Below are 25,003 nucleotides of genomic sequence, written 5' to 3' on the forward strand. Positions count from 1 at the left end.
AATTTTCTAGGTCAGAACTTCAAGATTAAAGGTCTAGACCTGTAATCTGTTTGCGCCACACTCCAGTAAATTGGTTTTTCAGAACTTCTTTATCTTCATTTAAACTATGTTTTGCAGTTCTGGATATAGCTTATTTAATTATGATGTAGTGGAAACTTTAAGAGGGCACCGGAGAAGAAATACGTGAAAGGCACAGCTAATAATAATAGCATTTATAGTCAAATTTCTTATGAAATTGACCGTGAACTAGTTTTTGTTTGTCAGTTATTAAAGACGGGGTCTTATGATGAATCCCTGGTTGGCCTGGGATTCGCCATGTAGACCAGGCTGGCCTTAAATTCAACAGACTCACAGAGATACACCTCTCTCTGCCTCCAGTGCTGGTATTAAAGGTGTGCCCCACTTTCAGGCTAGGTTACTTCATTTCACTGAGCTTCAAAGTTCTTTTTGTATGGCTAGGTCGTTTTGTTGTTGTTGTTTGTTTGTTTTATTGTTGTTTTTGTTTTTGTTTTTGTTTTGAGATAGTGTCTTACTATGTTGCTCTGGCTGTCCCCGAACTATGTAAACCAGGCTGACCTGGAAATCGGAGATTCCCCCTGCCTCTGCCTCCCGAGTGCTGGAATTAAAGGCGTTCGCCACAACGCCCGACCAAAGGCATCATTTTTATGTTCTATCGTCATTAGTTTGGAGAACTAAATGAGATAATCCCCATGAAACTGCTGCTCACCGGATCTGAAACATAACAACGGCTAACACATCTGATGACTTATTAGTGACGGGGTTCCTGGTGATACCTGCGATTTTGGTTCCCCCACCCTCCACGCCCGTCGTGACGTGAGCTGAGGAGACAACGTGATGGCTAGGAAAAATTGAGACTCAAAAAGGCTGCTAGACCCAAAACTACAATTCTAGCTAATGCACAACAGCTCCGAGATTCAGGAATCAAACTTTCTCCCTAGGACCTCCCACCACTTTCTGGGAACTGCAATGCCTGCTTGTCGTTCTCCACTCTGGGAGGGGAGAATCCACAGCACTTGGAGCACCCTGCAGCTATTTATCCTTCAGACTCTTCCTGGCCTCTGCCCAGCAGAGCACCACCACACTCAATAGCCTCTCCTACCGTCAGAAAAGGTCACGCTGCCTCCTAGACTCTCCCCATGGAAACAGCACTCATGTAAACCTGGTCCTCCTTACAAAGTCAAAGGAAACCCTCGCTTCCTTAGTCCATGGGCGCAGCCATGTTGCTGTACGGAACAGGACCCCGGGAGCGCCTGGGCCGCTACATCCCGACGTCGCTTTTGTCCTAGATTCCAGTTTCGAGGATAGGGCCAGACTCCTCTCGGGACAAGGACACCGGCTACAAAACGCCAGGGGCCCCGGGTACGCTGAGGAGCGACCGACCCGCACACTTCCGGCGACTGCGATTGGCGCGGAGGAAACGCGTCTGCGTACTCGCCGCAGGCGTCTGACGTCACGGGGGCGGAATTTTTTTCAAAATTCAAACGGCCCTTGGTTGGCGGAGACGGAAGCTTTGGTTTTGGCGGCTGTTTTCGTGTGCAGTTGTGTGCAGTTTACTTCAAGTTGGGCGCTGGGTCTCGTCGAGAAGCCGAGAGGAAGGTAACTGCTGACGTGGGGTTAACTCTGTTCGTGCGAAAATGCTCTGCGGCGTTAGAGCCCTGGGGTGGAATCTGCCAGGCTCTGCTTTCACATTTCAGTGAGTTTGTGCGGGCAATGCTTGTAGAGGGAGAAGGGGGTACTGACCGGGTGGGGAGTGACAGGGAGGAGCTGATTGGAGCGCTGCGTTCGCACGCTAATGCTGCAGCTTAAAAGCCGTGTCCGGAGAAAAGCCTGGGAAACTGGAGTCTTTGAGAATAAAATCTAAGTGGAATGTAAGCAGCCAAACAAGGAGGGGGTGTGTCTCAGTACACAGCCTGTCGTGCTAAAGGTCCTGGCTTTCCATCCCCAGCCAAACAAAACAGACAGTAAAGTGAGGTCTGTCAAACCTCAAAGGAAGCCAGGGCAGGACCTGCAAAGGCTGAGTGGATAGTCTCTAACACTGCAGGGATCGAGACAGGATCCGACACAGACATGCTTATGACACTAATGTGTTTTGGAAATGGAAGCAGCCTGTATGTACATCATGTTGTGGACCAGATTGTTTATCGTTGTTGAAAGGGAGATTAGAACCAGAAAGACAGTAGTGAGTATTAACTGAGAAACATTTGGTTTTGAAACCAAAGGAAACATTTTGAGAGAAGTAAAGGAGCCTGAGATTTCTTGTCAGGAAGCCTGTGAATTACCACTGAAATAGACTTAAGCGATAGCAGTAATGTGGTCAGGGATAACATATAGGAATTTTGTAATCATGGATTGCCTTGTGATGCAGGAATCATATTGTTCATTTTTGTATTGCGTTGTTTGAGTGTATTAAATACTTGAAGTTGCATAGGTGTTCTTTGTAGTGGGGACTTAAGTATACATGAAAAACAAATATAGACCCAGGGAAATGACTATCATAAAGAAACAAACTTAGTTGCTTTTCTACTCCAGGATAAAAATGATGATTGTTGCTTAATGAACTGCTTGCATCTGGAACACTTTTCTAATATTGAAATTATGAATTAGGTTATAAGCATGAAGCGCAGTTCAGTTTCCACCGGTGGTGCTGGCCGCCTCTCTATACAGGAGTTGAGATCCCTGGACCTCAATAAACCAGGCCTTCATACCCCTCAAACGTAAGTACCTCCACCTATGGTTCTCACCTGCATACTTTACTATCTAAGGTGGAGAAAATGTAAGAAATGGTTAATACAAAAGTGTAAGTGGTGTCTTAGTGAATCTTGTCTCTTCCGGGTAGTACTGGATGAGGGTCAGTGAAACCTAAAAGTGGACATGGTGCTAGGTGGATTGGCTTGCCACGTTATTTCTCTAATTCCCAAGTCAGGTACTTTACCAGGCATTCTATCAAAGGATGGTTGAGCCCTTTCAACACTCTGTTTTCCTCTCCTACTTTATAATTAACTGTTTAAGCAGGTGCTAAGATGTTTCCAACTACTAAAAATAGTAATAAAATAGGGCCAGTAGTGTTGGCACACACTCTAGGGAGGCAGAGGCAGGTGGATCTCTGAGTTCGAGGCGCCAGCCTGGTCTACAAAGTGAGTTCCAGGACAGCCAGGACTACTCAGAGAAACCCTGTCTTGTCTTGAAAAACCAAAAAAAAAAAAAAGTAGTAATAAAATCAAAGCGATTTTGATGATAAACTATAAAATTATTTCCTCAAGTTTGGAGGGAGAAGGGTTTCCAAATGAGCGTGCTATCATAGCTGAGTGTGGTCACACACACCTGTAAGCCTAGTATTCAAAAGGCTCTAGGAAGAAGATGCCTCCATGTCAGTTCAAGGCCAGTGTGGGCCATACAGTAGTTCCCCAACCTACAGAGCAAGACATAGTTCACAAAGCAACCAACCAAAGAAATTGTCATCATAAGCATTAGCCTTTCACTCTGAGCGTTGCTCTTCTTCCAGTTAACAGAAGGCTGTTTCTACTGTGTATGGGTACTGTGTGTACCCATATCCTATAACGTCTACATATGAGCTACTTAATCAGCCATTCTTAAATTACTTGGAGTTATGTAGTATGAGCCTCTCCTGCTTTTAGAAATTTGAGCCATTTACATATGTTCCTTCCGGATTCTTGAAGCACATTTATTTTTAATCATTACACATTGCTGACACCAGAAGATTTCGTGCATTGAATCATATTAGAAGAAAAACTTCACCATCACCATCGTTTTTTTCAGAGTTCAGAAAATATGACTTTAAGTCGCTGTACCTAGTACAGGGGCTGAGAGAAAAATTTTGAGTTTGAGGCCAACTTAAACTACATAGTGAGTCCTAGGACATCCTAGAATGCAGAGTAAGACCCTATCTCAACATTTAAAAAGTAGGCTTTAGGGACTGGAGAGATGGCTCAGAGGTTAAGAGCACTGCTTGCTCTTCCAAAGGTCCTGAGTTCAATTCCCAGCAACCATATGGTGGCTCACAACCATCTGTAATGAGATCTGGTGCCCTCTTCTGGCCTGCAGGGATATGTGTACTGTATACATAATAAATAAATAATTTAAAAAAAAAAAAAAAAGTAGGCTTTAAAAGAAAAAAATTCAAACATAGCTGTCAACCTATAATTATTTTTTATATTTTTCTTAAAATTCTTATCCATACATAAATAAATTTTAAGATTAAAAAAACATAGATTAGAGGGTTGGGGATTTAGCTCAGTGTTAGAGCGCTTGCCTAGCAAGCACAAGGCCCTGGGTTCGGTCCTCAGCTGGGGTGGGGGGGGGGGGGGTAGATTAATTTTCTTTTTTTTTTTTTTTTTTTTTTTTTTTTTTCCGAGACAGGGTTTCTCTGTGTAGCTTTGGAGCCTGTCCTGGATCTCCCTCTGTAGATCAGACTGGCCTTGAACTCACAGAGATCAGCCTGACTCTGCCTCCTGAGTGCTGGGATTAAAGGTATGTGCCACCACCACCCAGCTCATAGATTAAAATTTTTAACGTTTTAAAATTATACCATCTTTTAGCTCATTCCAGTGAAAACAGTTACCAAAAACTTGTGTGGTTTTGGAAACTTGCTATAGATAGTGGAAAAGAGGTATTTGCTCTAACATATTTCCAAGATTACTTGAACTGATATTTTGACAATTACTTTAAAGACTTGTTTTCTATTTTTCTTTAAAGCAAAGAGAGAACAACCTTTGGAAAGTCGAGTACAAACAAACCCACATCTGAAAGAAAAGTCTCAATATTTGGTAAAAGGTAATGAAGTTTTTCATTATGTTTAATGAATAGATTCTTCTAGCCATTCATTAATTCCCTAAGAGACAAAAAAAAAAAAAATTATATTGTAAAGGTGCTTTCAAGACAAAAGTTATGATCCAATTTTCCTGTTTTAGATGGTGAAAATTCTAGGTGGTATCTGCTTTGCTGATGCTAGAGATGAACAGATTCAGACTACTGTTCTATCACTATAAGGTGATGGTCAAGTCTGTGCCATGTTCTGTACCTGGTTCTCAGAAACTGTAGAATCAGATGGTAAAAGGGCAACCATCCTCTAGTTCAACATTTGAGTCTTTTACTCTGTGAAAGTTAATGATGACTTCAAAGAGCTTTTGTTTTATTGTCTAGATCTGTCACTGTTATATTGGAAATTAAATTAAGAAACTCAATATAAACTCAATTTAAAATAACAATATTCCCATTGCATGGTTTCAAAAATAAAAAGCTTTTAATTTTTTTTTGCTTGTTTGTTTTGTTTTGTTTTGTTTTTCGAGACAAGATTTCTCTATGTAACTCTACCTAGCCTGGAACTCACTCTGTAGACCAGGCTAGCATCGAATTTAGAGATCCACCTGCCTCTGCCTCCCAAGTGCTCAGATTAAAGGAGTGCACCACCAGCAGCAGCAATGCTTTTAATTTTTAAAAATGTTTCTGTGTAACATGAATTCTAATTGATCTTAAAAATTAATAAATCGCCGGGCGGTGGTGGCGCACGCCTTTAATCCCAGCACTCGGGAGGCAGAGCCAGGCGGATCTCTGTGAGTTCGAGGCCAGCCTGGTCTACAGCGAGAGATCCAGGAAAGGCGCAAAGCTACACAGAGAAACCCTGTCTCGAAAAACAAAAATAATAATAATAATAATAATAATAATAAATCTATAATAAAAACCCAGAGTGAGATATCAGGGTAAAAGCTGAAAGATCAGGGAAGTGAAGGAGCCAGCCACTAGAGAAACTTCTTGCCTCTACCAAATCCTCAGACCAAAAGTGGGGGCTTAGCTCCTGTCTCCTCCCACCTTATATTACTGTCTCCACCTCCCTAGTGCTAGGATTAAAGGCGTGAGTATCCATTGCCTGTCTCTGTTTTTTCTTTTAGACTTGATCAATCTGGTATAGCCCAGGGTGGCCTTAGACTCCTGATCTTCTTGCTTCCTCCTCCCAAGTGCTGAGAGTAAAGATGTATGCCACCACTGCCTAGCCTCTATAGTTAGCGAGTAGCTAGCTCCAAACTCTGATCTCCAGGCAAGCTTTATTTGTTAGAGCACAAACTATCACCACATTTCTGGTGGAGCAAGATGGCTCAGCAGGTAAAGGCGCTTATCACGAAGCTAAAGACCTGCTTTCAGTCCCCAGACCCACATGGTACAAGGATCGAACCTACTACTGCAGGTTGTCCTCTGAACACACACACACACACACACACACACACACACACACACACACTCACACCCCTATCTAGACCCCCCACCCCCCTCCTCTGCCTCTCCCTTCCCCCCTCTCTCTCTCTCTCTCTCTCTCTCACACACACACACACACACACACACACACACACACACAATGTACTAGAATTCAAACATTTCCAGTGCAAAACAGTTTAATTGAGAAACAGAACATGGTCTCCCACTTTTAAAGTCAGATACCGTTAATATCTGACTAATGGAAGATGGTTAGAATCCATGTCTGCTGCTGCATTCAGACTGTTGAGGAATTCAGTCTCTAGAAAACTGTACTTGTGTAAGAATGAAAGGGTGAAAAGAACAAATAGCATCTGAGTTTTGTTGTAGTGGTACCTAGATGCACCTTGGAGGCCTTTTTCTGGACTAGATCAGCAGTTGTCTGGATTGGAGATGGAGAAAGTTTGATTGACAGGAAACATTCTGTTATTTGTATAAGCTGGGGTATGACCTCACCTTTTTGTGCTTTGAATTCCTTGTGTATCAGAGTGGAGATAATGGGAGGTGGCTCAGTGGTTTAGAGTGCTTGCTGCTCTACCAAAGGACCCAAATTAGTTCTCAGTACCCACATTGAGCAGTTCACAACCACCTGAAACTACAGCTCCAGGAGATCCGATACCCCTCTTGTGGCCTCCATAGGCATTTACCCACCCATGTGGAATGTACTTATACAGACACACTACACATAAATAAAAATAGATCTTTTTATTTCTTTTTAATGGAGATAATGGCAGACTCTCCTTTTAGAGCAGTTCTGAGAATTTACTGATAGAAATGAATATTTACAAACTAATATTTATTGAGTGTTCATTTAGTCCAAATGTTGTTTTTCAGTTCTTTGTGTATGTTAACTCTTGATACTCAAAGACAGTTTTCCCATAAGGAGTAGCGGCAGGCCAGGGATAGAAGTAAGGGAGCAGTTATGGGGGAAATAGAAATGAAAGTGCTCAGGCAATGGAACAGATTTGTAGGCTGCTTGGTACAGAAGATCTGTGGGCCTGAAACACGCCTTCAAATTCATTTTGGTTTGCTTTGGTAATTGTGGTGCTGTGGACTGAGCACAGAGCCCTGCACATGCTGAACAAAACACTCACTGAGACACATCTCCTATCCCAGAAGTACATTTTATTCCCACCTCACTTTATGCCTAAAACTGCTATAGCCTCACATTACGCTCTCCTCCTGCTTTAAGTAATACATTGTGTTTAGCTATTTAAAAATTAAAGATTCATGTTTGATGCTATTGTTACAAGGGTGTGTGTGTGTGTGTGTGTGTGTGTGTGTGTGTGTGTATGTGTGTGTGTGTGTGTTATGAATAGCCTTGAAATAATGCAGTCTTGAACACAGAAGGAAATACTTTTGATTGCCTTTTTAAAATATTCCTCTAGGACTAGCGGACATGGATCCAGGAATAGTCAACTTGGTATATTTTCCAGTTCTGAAAAAATCAAGGATCCAAGACCACTTAATGATAAAGCATTCATTCAGCAGTGTACTAGACAGCTCTATGAGGTATTCTATAATTTAAATTGCCTGAATTGGGTGTTTTTGTTTCTGTTACTTTTTTTCTAATCCAAAACTTTCGATGCTTCATAAAAATGATTGTAGTTTCTTATAGAAAATGGTAATGTGCATGGTGTATCCATGAAGTCTCTCCAAGCCCCATCAACCAAAGATTTCCTAAGGATCTTTGCCTTTCTTCATGGCTTTCTGAGCCCGTCATATGTACTTCCTGATACAAAATTTGAAGAAGAGGTCCCAAGAATTTTTAAAGACCTTGGGTATGTAATATTTTTCATTAGTCTAGAGATCTTATCAGAATACAGAAAAGAAACACATGTAATAAGTTCGTGAATACTTTGAATTAGTGAGTTTAGTTTTAGGATGAGCACTGTGAGATGTGTGGATAGGATAAACTGAAGAGAAAGGAAAATTGATAAATTGTGGAATATTCAGCTTTTTTTGTTGCTATAACAAAATACCAGTGCTTAGTAATTTGTAAAATATAGGAGTTATTGAGCTAAAGAGATGGCTCAGTAGTTAAGAGTACTGACTGCCCTTCCAGAGGACTTAGGTTAGGTTCTCAGCACCCACATGGTGGCTCACAATCATATATAACAATTCCTCTTCTGGCTTCCACAGCCACCAGGCACACACATGTTATACCTATATGCAGGTAAAACATCCATACACATAAAATTAAAGACATATGAATACATTTTTATGTAATATATCTGTTGTAGACTACTTGGTACAGAAGATCTGTGGGCTTAAAACACGCCATATATATTTATACACAACACACACACACACACACACGTGTGTGTGAGTGGCAAAACTTGGTTATGAAGGATGAAAAACCCAAAAGCATAGCATCAGCATCTACTCAGCCTCTAATAAGGAAGGTCCTTCTTGGTGGGTCATGACTTGCTAGAAGGTATCACATGGCAAGGAAGAGCATGTGTGTCAGAAAAAGATTACATTGATAACAATACCATGCCTTCAAAAGCCCAAAAGTCTCATCTCTTTGTATCATTAGTATATGACTCTGGGGACAGAGTTCCTAACATGAATTCTGCAGAATAAACATTCAAACCGTAGCGGTCCATTATTATAGGTGATAAGAGCATAAAGCTCAACAATGAGGAATATAAAGTACAGCCTGCTTTGGTGGTAGGCCTTAATCCCAGAACCCCAAAAGCCGAGGCAAGTAGATCTCTGAATTCAAGGCTACCCTGGTCTACATGATGAATACCAGGCTAGCCAGTTAGACCCTGTCTCAAAAAAACATAAAGTACAACCTGGTTACCACAGTTTGTAGTGGCAAAACCATAACTTTAAGGTCTGATGAAAACAATGAGATTAGTTTGGTTTCCTATAAAAGGATAAAACACAGAATGAAACCAACTGATGGAAAAGTTTATTACATTAATCATTGAGGGAAGTAAGGGCAGAATCTTAATGCAGGAACAGAGGCAGGAACTATGAAGGCGAGCTCTTTACTGGCATGTTCTCCATGGCTTGCTCAGTTTGCTTTCTTCTACAATCCAGTACCACCTACTGGGGTGGTACCGCCCACAGTGGACTAAGTCCTCTTCCATCAGTCATGAATTAAGAAAGTGCTATGCCCACAGGCCAACCTAATGGAGGCAATTCCTTTATGGAGGTTCCATCTTTCTAAATAACTCTAGTTTGTGTCTGGTTGACAAAACTAACCAGCACAGAGATAAAGTTAAAAAGCATAAATCTTTATTTATAAGAAAGCACAGAACAAATGTGGGGAAACTGAGGAAGGAGAGCTGTTTGTTTGTTTGTTTGTTTGTTTGTTTGTTTGTTTATAGACACAGGGAAGTAGGTTTAGTGGCAGATAATCACAAATATGTAATAGAAATACACTGAATGTAAGAAAATAAGAAGGCTTTTTAGGAAAAGTCTATATACTCGCCTGTTAAACACTATGCAAAGTAATCTGTGAAATGTGAATAAATACACAGAAATCATTGATGAGTAAGGTCACCAGGGTAGACTCAAATGTCTTCACAACAAGCAGACTAGGCAGGTGTATGCAGAGCTTTAAAACGTAACTTTAGTGTAGCCTCTGTGCTTCCTGCTGTGATGGCTCCTTGTTTGCTGATTTCCCATAGGTATCCCTTTGCACTGTCCAAGAGCTCCATGTATACAGTGGGAGCCCCTCATACCTGGCCTCACATTGTGTCAGCCTTGCTGTGGCTCATAGACAGCATCAAGGTACTGGATTGATAGTTTAAATGTTACCTTTAAACGTTTGGGTTTTGTTTTGTTTTTTCCTCACAAAGATTTTCTATTTCTCTCCAATCTGACCTTTGCCACTTGTCTTAAACCTCCTTCAGTGTTCAAAGCCCATTTGATATGAAATGCCTCAAACAGTTAGCATAAGAAAGGTGAGCGGGGAGAAGTTCTGCTTGACCTAGAGATCGTTTTCTTAGGTGCTACAGCTTAGATAAAAATGAGTCTATAGTCTTTCTTTATGAAATTCATTCTCTCCTTCTTTACAAATGAAATCAGTATTATCATTAAAAATTGGGGGGAAATATAGAATGAATATTCTCCCAACTAAGAAATAACTTCAGTCATTTTCTTTGGATGTAGTTTTATTTGGTTTTGTGGTATTAGGAGTTGAACCCAGGGTGGCTCTGCCATTGAGGTATACTTCAGCCCTGGGTATAGGTTTCAAAGTCCTGTTTCCTCTAAAAATGTGTACAGTCATGTGTCACAGGCTGTTGTTTCAGTCACCGATGGATGACACGGTGGTCCTATAAAATTATCACGAATATGTTCGAACTATTTCTGTCACTTAGTGATGGAGCCATTGCAACATTTGCTCGTCTGTGGTGATGCTGATATAAACCTGTGCTGCGGCCATATGAAAGTACAGCACATGGGTTTAATGCTGCCTAACATGTTTCCTAGACTCATGTTAGGGTGCACTACATTTTTTTTTAGATTTTTTTTATTTATTATGCATACACTATTCTGCCTGCATGTATCCCTGCAAGCCAGAAAAAGGCACCAGATCTCATTATGGATGGTTGTGAACCACCATGTGGTTGCTGGGAACTGAACTCAGGACCTTTGGAAGAGCAGCCAGTGCTCTTAACCCCTGAGCCATCTCTCCAGCCCCTAGTGTGTCCTACACTTTTAAAACAAATAATTTTACTGTAAAGCAGTGCCATGTTATTCTGTCAGCAGCTTCATGTATCATGTCTCTTGACTAGCTCAAGGGGCACGTGGAATAAGTGACCTATACCGCCTAGGATTTTGTACGTACACCATGGTGTTCACACAACAAAATCACCTGATCATTCCTCAATGTGTCACCATCATTAAGCAATGCATGACTGTATGTTTCTTAAGCTTTTGCAACCTACAAACAAATCTTCCTCCAAGGAAACTTACAGCAATTAAAAACAACTCAGCCACCAGATGTGATGGCACACACCTTTAATCCCAGCACTCGGGAGGCAGAGGCAGGCGGATCTCTGAGTTTAGGGACAGCCTGGTCTACACAGAGAAACCCCGTCTCTACTCAGCCATGTGAGAGCATCATGTGCATACTGTTTTAAACTCTTTACCTATTTGGAAATTTTAAAATAGCTTGTTTTCATAGTTTTACATCCCACCATGTGCTTTTGCTATTAATTTGAAACTTAGATTCTATTTCTTGATTGGTTGGTTGGTTGGTTTTTCTGAGAGTGGATCTCACTATGTTGCCTAGGCTGTACTCTGGGGTCAAATGATCTTCCTACTGCAGTCTGGTAAAGAGCTGGAACCACAGGTGTGTGTCACTGCATCCAGCTTTTAATTTAAACCTTTTTGTATGAAATTTCTTCATCTCAAACTGAGCCAGTGATTGGGGCAGGGGGCGTGTTGTGTTTTGTTCTGTTGTCAGATTGCTTTGGATTTGAGAAAGGAGTGACTAGGATATGGTGAGTGGTTATTTTGGTTCACCTCTTTGGGATAGAAACTATTTGTGTTTCATGGGTAGTCTTAAAATCTTCCCACCTTGAACTCCCAAGTAACTGGCACCACGAGTGCTTGGCATCATATCCAGGTTTTCACTTGACTTCTGGTTCCCTAGATTCATGTTCCCCCATGTTAGAGTTTGAGCCTCTTATATACTATGCAAGCACTCTTAAGCTGAACTATACTTCCCAGTCCTGATAATGCCTTTAAAGGGCTTTTTAGTTTGTTATTTCTGTGTGCGTAAGCTATGTGTAGACATGTAAATGGAGGATTTAATAAGGCAACTCCATGTAGTTTATCTGGTAGTTAAAAGGAGGTTTATTTTGGGGTAAATTACAACTGTAAAGGGGTTGGTCACAGGATCCAGGAGAGGTGAGGTGCAGTCCAGCATAGTTCTCTGGAGAACTCTGACTTGGTCTGCAATCCAGCATGCAGGATGACGAGGAGCCAAGCGCACCAGAATGGCACATACGGATCTGGGGCTTAAGGGCTCCCGTCTTGGCCACGCCCCAGGGGCAGGTCATAGGTGGGTGTGGCAGTTACCAGCTGCCTCACTAGGGGCAGTGCTCCGAAGTCAAAGCTGGAACAGCTACCCACTACAGACATGCCATGGCACACATGAGAAAGTCAGAGGAAAACTTTTTGGAGTTGCTTACTGAGCCAAGTCCCTTGTTCCTGTTTTCAATAATTGACAGCATGACCAGCAAAAAGAATATTGCTAATTTTTTCATATTTTTGTTTTTAAAGTTGGACATAAAAGTTTCACACAAAAATAATTGCCTGGCTAGAGAGATGGCTCAGAGGTTAAGAGCATTGACTGCTCTTCCAGAGGTCCTGAGTGGCTCACAACCATCTATAATGAGACTTGATGCCCGCTTCTGGCGTGCAGGCAAACATGCAGACAGAACACTGTATACATAACAAATAAATAAATCTTAAAAAAAAAAAAAAAACAGTAATTGCCTATCATCTCCTATTTTCCTTTTACATCATCATCATCATTATTATGACTGTGTGTTTGCATGTGTATGTGCATGTGCACATGTATACATGCTACAGCATATATGTGGGATCAAACCCAGGTTGCCAGGACTGTAGATCATGCTGTTACCTCCTTCTCTCTAGCCTTCTTTTCCTTTTTTCTTATCAATTTACAAGAATGGTGTTTTGTGGGACTGGAGAGATGGCTCAGCAGTTAAGAGCAGTGCTCTTCCAGAGGACCAGGGTTCAATTCTCAGCACCCACATGGCAGCTCACAACTGTCTGTAACTCTGAGATCTGACACCCTCATATAAATACACATGCAGACAAAAGCACCAATGCAAACAAAGTAAATAATTCTTTAAAAAATGAATTTTTTAAACCATCAACTCAGCCAACTTAATGTGTTTGTGTCTTTATTAGGTTCATACTGCCATGAAGGAAAGCCTACCTTTATTTGATGATGGACAGTCTTGGGGAGAAGAAACTGAAGATGGAATTATACATAATAAGGTACTATACATTACCATAAACATATATAAAGAGGTTGCTTTGATAGTCTTCACTAAAAAGAATTCTTTTATAGAACTTGTCTTTTACTTTCTAAGGTTGATTTTTTTTCTGAGGTTGATTTTTTTTTTTAATCAGACTTAATTCATTAATTTTTCTTGTGTAAAAACCCTTATGTGGTGGCCACAGCTGAACCCTGGGTCCTCTAAACAGAGACACTGGTGTGAGGTTTCACAAGATGGTCAGTAAATTCCTGATTGGGAGACTTAGTGAGTACAGTCTCTTTCCGGAGGTCCGGGGGCTCAGGAAGCTGAAGGTCATGGAGAGGGCAGCAAAGGTGACCTTGGCAAAGTTGCCCAAATTCTTACTATGTATTCCTGACTATCCTAGAACTTTCTGTGTAGAGCAGGCTGACTCCTGACTCAAGGAGAGCTCCCTACTTCTGTCTTCCAAATGCTGGGATTGACAACATGGACAACCATTCCCAAGCAAAACACGCATAAAATAAATCAATCTAAAGAAAATGTTCTTAGTAAAATAAAATTGATCTTTAAAAAAATGCTTATTAGTGTGCCTACTATTGAAATGACACTATAACTTCCTAAAATTACTAACCACAGAAACTTAAAAATGTTAACTAAAAAATGCGGACGTAACCAGGTGCACACCTTTAATCCCAGCACTCAGGAGGCAGAGGCAGGCGGATCTCTGAGTCAAGGCCAGCCTGGGCTACATAGTGAGACCCTGTCTCAAAAAGGAAAGAAAGAAAGAAGGGATGTACTGGAACTAATATACATGTTATAGGTAAGATTTTTTTTCCCTCCTGTATCTTACTTTAATGTGATTCATGGGCGATACAAAACATAGCTATGTGGGTATCTTTCATGCCAAAAAGTCCTCTTAAATTGTTGAGGCTGCCCTTAAACTTACTCTGTACTCAAGGCAAGCCTTGAACTCACAATCCTTCTGCTTTGGCTTCACAGTAGCTGAAGTCTTATATTCAGAATTGGCATATTGGCTCTTAAAATGTAGGTTCTGTTTTATTTTGTTTTGACTTCTGTAGTTAGCCATATTGTCACTTAGCTCAGTTACCACTTCCAAAAGTAGTTGTGCTAAATGCAATCAACAGCTGGGTGTGGTGGTACGCTCCCATAACCTCAGCACGCGGAAGGCTAACGAAAGGAAGATCATAAGTGCCGAAGAGAAAAGCAGTTATTAGCAGGTGATAGAAGTTGGTTCCATAGGCTTTATTAGAGCCTAAAATGCATGGCAAACCCCACCGTATTCTAAAATACAAACAACGGCTCACAAACTTCAGATTATGTGTGCTGCCTGATGTATGCTAAAGACCAGTTATTACATAGGTCTCTCAGAGGAACAATTGCTGTGTGCACTATTTCTAGCTTTATCTTGTTAAAGCCTTTCTCACAAAATGAAAGTGATAATCAATCCTGTCTCATCTTTTGTTAATGCCTGAGAAATAGTTCAGAGATACATTAACTGACTAGCATAGTATCAGTGACCTTTTTTTTACTCTGTGTGTGTGTGTGTACACATCCATGTGTGTCACATGCACACATGAGATCAGAGGACAACTTTCAGGACTTGACTCCTTCGACCACTATAGACTCTGAGGTTGGAACTCAAGTGGTCAGACTTGTACAGGAAGCACTGTCACCACCGAGCTCTCCCCCAGTCCACCCCTTTGTTTTGAACAAGAATGAACATGCCACATTAAGCAATGATCAAGCTGCAGAAGCTTCTGGAGAGACTTTGATCCTTTCCTCTCAAGAGTTCTCAGGCTGGAGCCAGAGCTCCTTCAGAGTGCTTGCCTGAAGCATCCAGAGCCCTAGGCTCTCTCAGCACCTCAGCAGTAACAGCACAGCCCCTAGGGAGAGGCCGCAGGGCACAACATGGGGGGGGGGACGACACGACACGACTATATTTACACAACATGTACAGGGGACTATATTTACAGCACAGTTTATTACAGGCAATTTCAACTTCTGGTCGTCAGCTTTGGCAGACTACAGACTTACCACGCTGAGGAAACTAATTCACTTAACAAATTCTCAAGAAAGTAAACTGAAGCGGCATGAAAATACATTAGTTTCCCACCAGTGGCCTACCTTTCTGGTTACAGGAATATTTACCGCCTGTCTAGGGTAATGAGAGGGTTTCTTAGTAAACACAGGATTGGTGCAAAGGGAATGTGTCTGTCTTGGGAATAAAGTTCTTCATCTAGGCTGTGGAACATTCTGATTAGCCATTCTCAGAGTCAGGTGCTGTGACACTATGATTCCAACATTCAAGGACGCTGAGGAAGGAGAATCACCAGTAGAGGCCATCCTGGGCTACATAGTGAGTTCCAAGACAGCTTGGGCTACATAGTGAGTTCCAAGACAGCCTGAACTACATTGGTCACAGTGTTTCATGTTGGAAAACAGAGTTGCTTTCTCTTAGATAAATAGTCACAGCTCTAATAGTCTTCTTGGGTCTCTATTTACCACGTCATTACTCACCTGAAGTTTCGATGTAGTTATAGCTTTTATTAGTCCTGTTCTGACTTTCATAATTAGTCCCTGTCTATTTAATTGGACTTAGATAATCATAGTCATTTCAATTTTCCATAAAGTGTGTTCTTCTTGTTTTGTTCTGCCAGTCTTATAGATGCATAGTAGTGACTCAAAGAGCTTTTGTTTTGGCTTGTTTAAAAAAATATTATTTTTATTTTGTGTGTATGGATGGTTTGCCTGCATGTATGTCTGTGTACCACATGTGTGCAGTGCCCATGAAGGCCAAAAGAGGGTGTCAGATCCTCTGGACTAGAATTATGAACAGTTGTGCATCACCGTGTGGGTGATGGGAACCAAAACCAGGTCCTCCACATTAGCAGCAATTGTTCTTAACCACTGAGCCATCTCTTGAGCCCCAGCATTGTTGTTATTGTTGTTGTTTTGTCTTGTTTTTCTTATGTTTATGCATATTTTGTCTGCATATATGTGTGCGCCACACACATGCCTAGTGCCCAAGGGAGTCAGAGAGGGTATCAGATCCCCTGGGACTGGGGCTGTGAATAGTTGGGAGGCACCATGTGGGTGCTGGGAACCAAACCCAGGTCCTCTGCAAGAGAGACAAGTGCTCTCAGCTGCTGAGCCTCTCCAGCCCCAGCATTCTTAAAGAAGACTAAGTTTGTTCATTTTATGTTGAATTATACTCATTAGTAAGCTTCCTGGGTTGGCTTCGAAATATCTGTCCAAATTTGGTATTTTCATCCACATTCATATTTAGAAGTAATAGATTGCGTACATCTTTATAGCACAGTTAATAACAGGTTTGTAATCTCTTATTCTAAGGAATTTATATAACTGCCTACTATTTTTGACTTCATTTTTATTCAAATTTGAATTTCCAGTCTGAACAAAAATGAAACAAACTAAATAGAGAATCATGTCTTTGTTTTTAAAATCTGCCTAACACATCAGTTGTTTTTGGACTACACCATAAAATGCTATGAGAGTTTCATGACGGGCGCTGACAGCTTTGACGACATGAACTTGGAGCTGCAGTCGAAGCTGAGTAAGTGTCTTCCCTGCTCTGCTGCCACTTAGCTGTGGGTGGTTGCTTGTCTTGCCATGCCCATTTTTCATGAGCTACTTTATAACAGGTGGGTACCTCTGACCTGTTCTTTGTTGACTCTTTAATGAGAAGAAGTAATAGTTAAGCAAAAAATACTGTTATAATCGGACCTGAGTCATAACCCTTTCTGGCTGTGTGAATTCAACAAATGTTTGACCTCTTTGAAACTCTGCAAACTAGAAAGCAATGTAATAAAATACCAAATGAGCCGGGCAGTGGTGGCACACGCCTTTAATCCCAGCCCTCAGGAGGTAGAGGCAGGTGGATCTCTGAATTTGAGCCTGGTCTTCAAAGTGAGTTTGAGTACAGCCAGGGTTACACAGAGAAGCCCTGTCTTGCAAAACCAAACAAAATAAAATAAAGTATAAAAAACTCTCTGACAGGAACACAAAAGATAATTGTCCATGCTCTAATATGTAAGAAGTTACAGCACTACCTAGGGAAAATATGTAAACTCTCTCTATTAAAACTTGGAGGAAGTTAACAGGGTATTACATTTCCAAATCAATTATTTTTCACTTAGTGCTATCTGGTGATATACCTAGTAATGTGGGAATATCACTCTGACACCCATGACACAAAAGGAGAGGGAAAGACAGAAGCATTCCCTTCGGATGCTCCAGGGATGTGTCATCCTGAAGAGTAAAGAAGACAGTCCAGCTGGCCTTCAGCTGTCCAGGGAGCAGATACATACATTTAAAAGGCAAAAATTCGGTACTAGAGAAATGAATGGTTCAGTCCGTAAAGTAGGTCCTCAACAAGCATGAGGACCTGAGTCTGATTCCCACACCCATAAAACACCAAATGTAGCAGATGGGAAGGTGGAGGCTTAGGGTCCCTAGAGCTTGTTGGCCAGCCAATCTGACCAAATCAGGGAGCTCTCGGTTTGGTGAGGGACTTTTATCTGAAAACAGCTGAGCCAGGCGGTGGTGGCGCACGCCTTTAATCCCAGCACTCAGGAGGCAGAGCCAGGCGGATCTCTGTGAGTTCGAGCCGGCCTGGGCTACAGAGCAAGATCCAGGAAAGGCTCGAAGCTACACAGAGAAACCCTATCTCGAAAAACCAAAAAAAGAAGGAAAGAAAACAACTGAATAAGGCACACATTGTCAACCTTTGGCTTCTATATGCACCCATGCATACTCATGACCACATAAACATATATAACACACACAAAGGAAAACTCATTGTGATCTAATATGGAAAGCATTCAGTGAGTTACTTAATACTTCTGTATATAATTAAACATAAATTAATCCACTCAAGCAAATAATTTTTATATACCTACTATGTGACAGGTACCAAAAATGCAGTAATGACGAACAGAAAATCTTGGCCTTATGAGCTTTTATTCTGTTAGATAGAAAGGAATGATAATTAAATAAGGAGCCATAAGGCACATGACAAGTGCTAAGGAAGAAAGCTTAAGCAGGTTAAGGGCAATAGGATATTCCATGAAGTCAAAATAAAAGCTTGCTATACTAGAAGGTAGTCTCTGCTGCATTGGTGGTTTTGGGAAGTGAGGGGATAAGATCTGAAAACCTGAGGACTACTGTAGATTGATTCTGATGAAGTGTTTGGGCTTTTCTCCAGAGGATTTATATAAGGTCGATGCGTCCAAGCTGGAGTCATTAGCAGCAGAAATCAAAGCACTGAATGAAGAGATTGCAAGATTGGAGCAAGAAAGAGAAAAAGAACCGGTTAGTAAATGTGTTTCTGAACTCACTTGACAGCTCCTTAGACTCTTGAGCATATTTGAGAAGACTCTCTTCTGGTAGGTGTTTTTAAATAAGCTTCTTAAAGGTTAGATAGGACAGACTTTCAGTGCAACCATGTGTGGTGTCTGTGGTGCTTTGTTTTCCCTTGTGGTCTATCAGTAGTAGACTAATGGTGCTCAGAACATGATGAAAGATTCCTGCCTGTTTACATAAGACCCAAGCTACCCTTTGAACAAGGTCCCTGGAGTGTATACTTGCAAGGAGCACTGTTCTCAAGAGGCCCTGAGTTTAGTTAGTGAAAACAGATTGGAAACAAACTGGCTTATAGAGTATAGGGTAGCCTACATGTTTTTATAAAAGCAAGATGATAATATGGGTATTTATTTTAATATGTATGGGTATTTTGCCTGCTTGCATATATGTGTACCACATGCTCACAGTGCCCATGAAGAACAGAAGAGGATGTTGAATCCCCTGAACTCAAGATTCAGATGGTTGTGAGCCACCATGATGGTACTGGGACTTGAATCCAAGTCCTGTGAAAGAGCAGCCAGTGCTCGTAACCCTGAGCTATCTCTCCAGCCCTGTTATCAGAATCTTAACTTTATCTTGTGTTTTATTAATGGAGCACCCAGATTGTTCTGCAAAGTAATCAGACATTAAATATTTGTGTTTTTACATTCTCCTTGGTTTTTCCCTATCCCAAACTCTTTGAAGTCTCTCCTTAAATTATTAAGTTATAATAATAATTCCAAAGTTCTTTTTTTAGTTCTTTTGACTTCCTCTAAGATAAGTGTAAATAATATTGCTTTCTTTAAAATACAGAATGCTTCTTGGTGAAAATAATTTAATATGCTTTTTTCTTCAAGAATCGTCTGATGTCATTGAAGAAACTGAGAACTTCCTTGCAAGCAGATGTTCAGAAGTATAAGGCATACTTGAGCAATTTGGAGTCGCATTCATCCGTTCTAGACCAGAAATTGAGTGATCTTGATGAAGAAATTGGTAGAGTAGGTAAGCAGAGCTAATGGAGAAAGAGGTCGTGAAGATTGGCCATGGGCCTTTGTGGACTTGTCTGATACCCAAACAGCTGTGTCATCCTTTCCTTCTGTGGTAACTTTCTGAATTTGTTCTGTCAGCCGAGCATAGTTGTGTGCACCTTTAATGACAGCACTTGGGAGGCAGAGGCAGGCAGATCTCTTGAGTTCGAGGCCAGCCTGGTCTACATAGTGAATTCCAGGACAGCCAGGGCTATATAGTAAGACCTGTAATAATAATAATAATAATAATTTGTTCTCTCATGACTACATATGTAATCTAAGATTCAATAAATTTGTGCTTGCCAAGGGACTCAGGAAGAATCTGTTCTTCCAGCTCCTGTGGCTAACAACATTCCTGGGTTTATGTCCACATCACTTTAATCTCTACTTCCATTTCTCCATTGCCTTTACTCTGTGTCCTCTTCTTTTTTCCTCCTTTTTAAGATTATGTTTGTATCCCACACTGTCTTTGAATTGATGATCCTCCTGCTTCAGCCTCCAGAGGGCTTTAATACATAGCCCAAGCTTGCCTCAAACTCAAAATCTTGCCTCCTCAGCTTCCCAAAAGCTGGCATTTTAAATTGCCACCACACCCTTCTATCCTCCTCTTTCTTTTTCTTTTCTTTTAAGTTTTTTTTTCTTTTTAATGTGTATGTTAAATTTATGTGTATGTGCATTTTGCCTGTGTGTATGTAAGTGTACCACATGTGTGCCTGGTACCCCTCAGGTCAGAAGAGGGTGTCAGATCTGCAGGAACTGGAGTTGTGGATGGTTGTAAACCACCCATGGAGGGGCTGGGAACTGAACCTGGGCCCTCTGCAAGAGCAACAAGTGCTGCAAACCTGAGCATCTCTCTGGTCCCTATGTCTCTTCTTTCTGTCTGTCTGCATGAACTCTCCCTTTGCCTCTATCTTACAGTGACACCTATGGCGATATTTAAGGCACACCTGCATAATCCAGGGTTAGCTCACATCAGCATTCTCAGTCATGTCTGCAAAGACCATTTTCCAGATAAGGTAAATGTACATGTTTGAGAGATGGACAGCCCTTTCTCAACCCTCTGGAACTTCCAACATTCTCAGTTTGGGACAGGGTCTTACTGAACAACCCAGGTTGGCCTCAACTCTTGGCAGGCCACCTACCTTAGCCTCTCAAGTTCTAGGATTATAGGTGTGCACTACTGTACCTGCCTGGCCTAAACACATGGCTTTTTGAAGCCCACAGACAAGCTATTCTGAGAACAGAAGTCCTCTGAGTGTGAACCTGTATGTGTTTCTATATATAATATATTATATATAAATTTATAAATATGTATAATATAAACTATATAAATGTTTATGTATGGTACATCATAACATATTCTATGTAACTATATTCTGTTTTACATTATAAGCTAGATTCCTTTTTTGTAATTTTTATATTTTTATTTAGCGTGTATGCTGTATGTGTGAGAACATATCACAGGACACGTGTGGAGATAAAAGGACAACTCCTGTAGTGTCGTTCTCTCCTTGCGTCTGTACATAGTTCTGGGTCCAAACTCAGTTGGTCAGGCTTGCACAGCAAGGCTCTACCTGCTGAGCTGTCTTACTGGCCGCATCAGCTAACTCTCCATCTCTGCCTCCCTCAGTTGCCTGTAGCTGTCTCATCCTGTCAGTCCCCTGTAAGCAAGTCAGCAGCTGGAATTGATTCCAGATAAAATGGAAGCAGAGCTAAGGAAGCTTGGGTGTGTCCTGTGTCTTTCTAACATTGTACTCAGGAACACAGACCAACCCTAGTTAAGCTTTGGAAAACACCACAACACGTACCGCTTGCTAACTTCTGTGGCACCAGAAGCAGAGCAGAAGTTGCCTGAAATCACAGAGCCATTGAACCACAGTTTAAATCTACGGACAGCCGCAGTTTTCCTAGGATCGTGCAGTTTCTTCCTTTAGGATCCCAGTTTGTGTCTGTTCTGAGTGGACTGTGCAGATGATCTTTGGAGTTTTAGATTTAATTCTTAGTCTGTTAGTTTTGATCATCTACAAAACCAAAGCTTGTAATTGTCACATAGTATATGCTAAAATCAAGATTTTACAAACGACTCCAATTGTGCATATTGGGTTTGCTCTAAATGAACTCTTTACTATTTTCTTGGCCCCCGATCAATATCCTTTGCTATTCTGTATCATAGACTATTCTCTCACTCCCAATGTAACTAAACCAATACTAATATTACCTTTTCATTAGCACATAATAAAAAGAATTAGTACACTTGTTCTTTTTGTGAGTGTGTTTGTGTATGTATGTGGTATGTGTACATCTGTGTGTAGGTTTATGCACATGTGCAGTATGCTTGTGCATGCATGTGGAAGCCGGAGATCAACATCAAGGTCTTCCTTGATCCCTCTGCACCTTACTTTGAGACATGGCCTCTCTCTGAATTTGGTGCTCATCTTGTCAGCTAGACTGGCTGCCACTGACCTCTAGGGATCTGCTTCTGTCCACCTTCTACCCATAACATGAGGGTCACAGATGCATGTCCCATGACCAACTTTTATGTGGGTGCTGGATCTAATCTTAGGTCCTTATTCTTGTACCATAGGCACTTTACCAACCACACCATTTTAGCACCTCCTTATTCTTATGAGAATATAATGTCCAAATATCGCAAACTGAGTAGATGAGAGAGTAATACTTCATCTGTCATTTGGTTTAATTCTCTGAGTATTTTAATTCCTTGATTACTTAAAACCATTTGTGGCTACAAATGAATAGAACATACTTAAATCCCTTAGATCTATCATGCTTTTGTGCAGATACATAATATGTGCATAAAGTTACTTAAACTAGCTCAGAGGTAGAGCTTACCAACTATTATGCTGTAAAAACCACATTTCTGAGTAATTCAAAGGATTTATACAAGAGTACTAGAAGTGTTTAAAATGAACATTAACAAAGTCAAACTACGCCAGTTTAAAGTTTTAAATGGAACTTTGAATGGGGCCACATTTTTGTCATATAGTTCCTTCTGAGACTGCAGTAAGCCAGTGTGGAAGATGTTAACATAAAATGTTAGTTGTTGGCTTATTTCATTAATGAAGTAGGATCAGCTATCCAAAGAAAGGATGTATGTGTATAAAATGGATATTTAAACATCAGCAATCTTAAATGATGCCATCAGTTTCTTTGTAGAAATTTAAAAAAAAAAATGTTGACAAATATTGTTTCTTCCAATGCAGAACTAGAATGTGAAACGGTAAGACAGGAGACCACTCGGCTACAGAATATTGTTAATAACCAGAAGTACTCAGGTGCAGACATTGAGAGAATAAATCATGAAAAAAATGAATTGCAGCAGACCATTAATAAATTAACCAAAGACCTAGAGGCTGAACAACAACAGATGTGGAATGAGGAGTTAAAATACGCCAGAGGCAAAGAGGCGGTAAGTCATGCCATATTCTGAGTGACCACTCATCACCGAAGACCTTAGTAAAGGTCTGTGTAACCAAGAGGAGTTCAGTAGGTAGAGTGACAAATTTTTCTAACACTGACATTTAGCACAACTAAAACACTCATATCCTTATGCCAGTTCATTAACACCCCCAATGTTTACCAGTCAAATTTAAGATAAACTTGGTTTTCTGATAATGAACTAAGAAGTCGGGGGGGGGGGGGGGGGGGGGGGCGGGAATGTATGTGATTCTAATATAGAGTGAGCAAGCAAGCAGTTCAGTGTAAGTAGTCATCTATATTTTCTTATCTTCATATCCCTTGTAGGTAAGCTCCATCCCCATGTATAAAGGAAATGTATACACACATTTATAAGAACTAGCAGTTAGGGGTCTACCTCAATGATGGAGCACAAGCCTAGCATGCTCAAGGTATCAAGTTCAATACATAATACCAAAGAAAAGGACACAGCACCCAGTGTCTGAACCTAGAATGTGGTCAGACTTGATTTAGCTTTAGCCCATAATGTGCTATTATCTGCGTGCATAGTCTGCATCTTCTAACCTTTCATAGCCTCCACTTGCTTCTTTAGAAAATGAAGTGTAGACTACATCAGTGAATCTGAAGTGAGTTACTTCAGGGTACCTTACCTCTCAAAGGCTGTGTGAGAAAGGGAAGATTATAAATCTCTGGACTGCGTAAACATTAGGTCTATGAAACTAAAAAGAATTAACATGCATTTGGATGACCAAGCTGGAAGAAGAAAATAATCTAGGAGGTAGGTAAGCAGTGGCCTAGGGAGGGGCCCAACTCGGGCCTTGTAAACCAGAGAACTGGCTGAGAGCAGTGTCAAAGGATCTCACTAGGATATAAAACCTTACTCTAAACAATTCATCTGTAACCTTCTTTTCTGTACTATATTTTTGCCCTGTATGTCAAGTCTGGTAGTGTAGTCTTCCAGCACTCTTGTAAAGTATAACAGCTGCAGCTCCATCTAGATCACCAGAAGTGTTTACTGTGGGAATTGATTATGGGAGAAAGAATAGAGACATATGTAGTGAACTGGAAGCTTTTTCATTAGACTAAAAGGGGGCACAGGAAGCAGTCGGACAGACACCACTTGGTCCTGGAGAGTCTTCACTGTATTGCAGTAGAGTAACAAAGGAGGGGAACCTGCCCGGCTGTGTTCTAGGGCAGGGGAGGAGATACATCTGGGTCTAGAGAGCATACATTCAGCTAGAAAAAGTCAACAGATGGGTCACATTGTAATGTAAAAGGAAGAGTTTGGGAAAACTGGGGACTCCATCAGAGGGAAAGAAGAACTTTCTGGTAACATTCAGATGTAGCCTTGAAGGACAGGGAGAAATATGAACCACTGAAATTTTTTTCAGTATAATTAAGATAACACTTTGAAATGTAAATTACCTATTTCTTTTATTTGGGATAATTAAAATGTTTCAATTTATACATTGTCAAATATAAGTTTGGGGTTTTGTTTTTTGTTTGTTTGTTTTTATTTTTGGTTTTTTTCAGACAGGGTTTCTCTGTGTAGCCCTGGCTGTCCTGGAACTCGATCTGTAGACCAGGCTGGCCTTGAACTCACTGATCCACCTGCCTCTTCCTCCCAAGTACTGGAATTAAAGGTGTGCACCACCACTACCCAGCTCTAAGTTTTGGTTTTATTTCATATCTTTATGTAGGTTTGAGAAAGTAAATTTTAGTTGATAATGAAACATGGACTTACTCTAAAGTATATGGAGTAAATGGACAATCAGTTGTCCAACCAACCAGTTACACCCTTAGAATTATTGTACAAACTTTCATTTGTATACGTTTACATTGCTATCCTTTAATTATCAAACTACCAAACACTGGCGTAACAGCTTGTGTCGAATT

The 25,003-nt window shown here is 40.9% G+C and overlaps 2 protein-coding genes across 3 annotated transcripts in view; one reads left to right on the top strand and one right to left on the bottom strand.

Annotated features, from left to right (window-relative positions):
* Nucleotides 1-1,404, bottom strand: part of Mettl4 (methyltransferase 4, N6-adenosine) — a 36,687-nt gene extending 35,283 nt beyond the window's left edge. Inside the window, exon 1 of one of the 2 annotated variants that reach the window (XM_052750090.1) lies at nucleotides 1,195-1,404. The gene's annotated coding sequence lies outside the window, so the exon portion shown is untranslated. Of the gene's footprint in view, nucleotides 1-1,120 lie in introns of both variants that reach the window. The other variant, XM_052750091.1, reaches the window with a different exon arrangement.
* Nucleotides 1,405-1,488: 84 nt separating this feature from the next.
* The window catches only part of Ndc80 (NDC80 kinetochore complex component), a 38,614-nt gene continuing 15,099 nt past the window's right edge, over nucleotides 1,489-25,003 (top strand). Inside the window, exons 1-11 of the mRNA XM_052750089.1 lie at nucleotides 1,489-1,617; nucleotides 2,626-2,735; nucleotides 4,735-4,812; nucleotides 7,674-7,797; nucleotides 7,894-8,066; nucleotides 9,930-10,032; nucleotides 13,192-13,281; nucleotides 16,764-16,857; nucleotides 18,508-18,614; nucleotides 19,502-19,646; nucleotides 22,894-23,099. Coding sequence (XP_052606049.1) covers nucleotides 2,635-2,735; nucleotides 4,735-4,812; nucleotides 7,674-7,797; nucleotides 7,894-8,066; nucleotides 9,930-10,032; nucleotides 13,192-13,281; nucleotides 16,764-16,857; nucleotides 18,508-18,614; nucleotides 19,502-19,646; nucleotides 22,894-23,099 — 1,221 coding nt within the window. The 5' untranslated portion in view covers nucleotides 1,489-1,617; nucleotides 2,626-2,634. The remainder of the gene's footprint in view (nucleotides 1,618-2,625; nucleotides 2,736-4,734; nucleotides 4,813-7,673; nucleotides 7,798-7,893; nucleotides 8,067-9,929; nucleotides 10,033-13,191; nucleotides 13,282-16,763; nucleotides 16,858-18,507; nucleotides 18,615-19,501; nucleotides 19,647-22,893; nucleotides 23,100-25,003) is intronic.

Source organism: Peromyscus californicus, unplaced genomic scaffold (genome assembly GCF_007827085.1).
Source record: "Peromyscus californicus insignis strain IS unplaced genomic scaffold, ASM782708v3 Scaffold_21__1_contigs__length_65335640, whole genome shotgun sequence".
Classification (NCBI taxonomy): domain Eukaryota; kingdom Metazoa; phylum Chordata; class Mammalia; order Rodentia; family Cricetidae; genus Peromyscus; species Peromyscus californicus.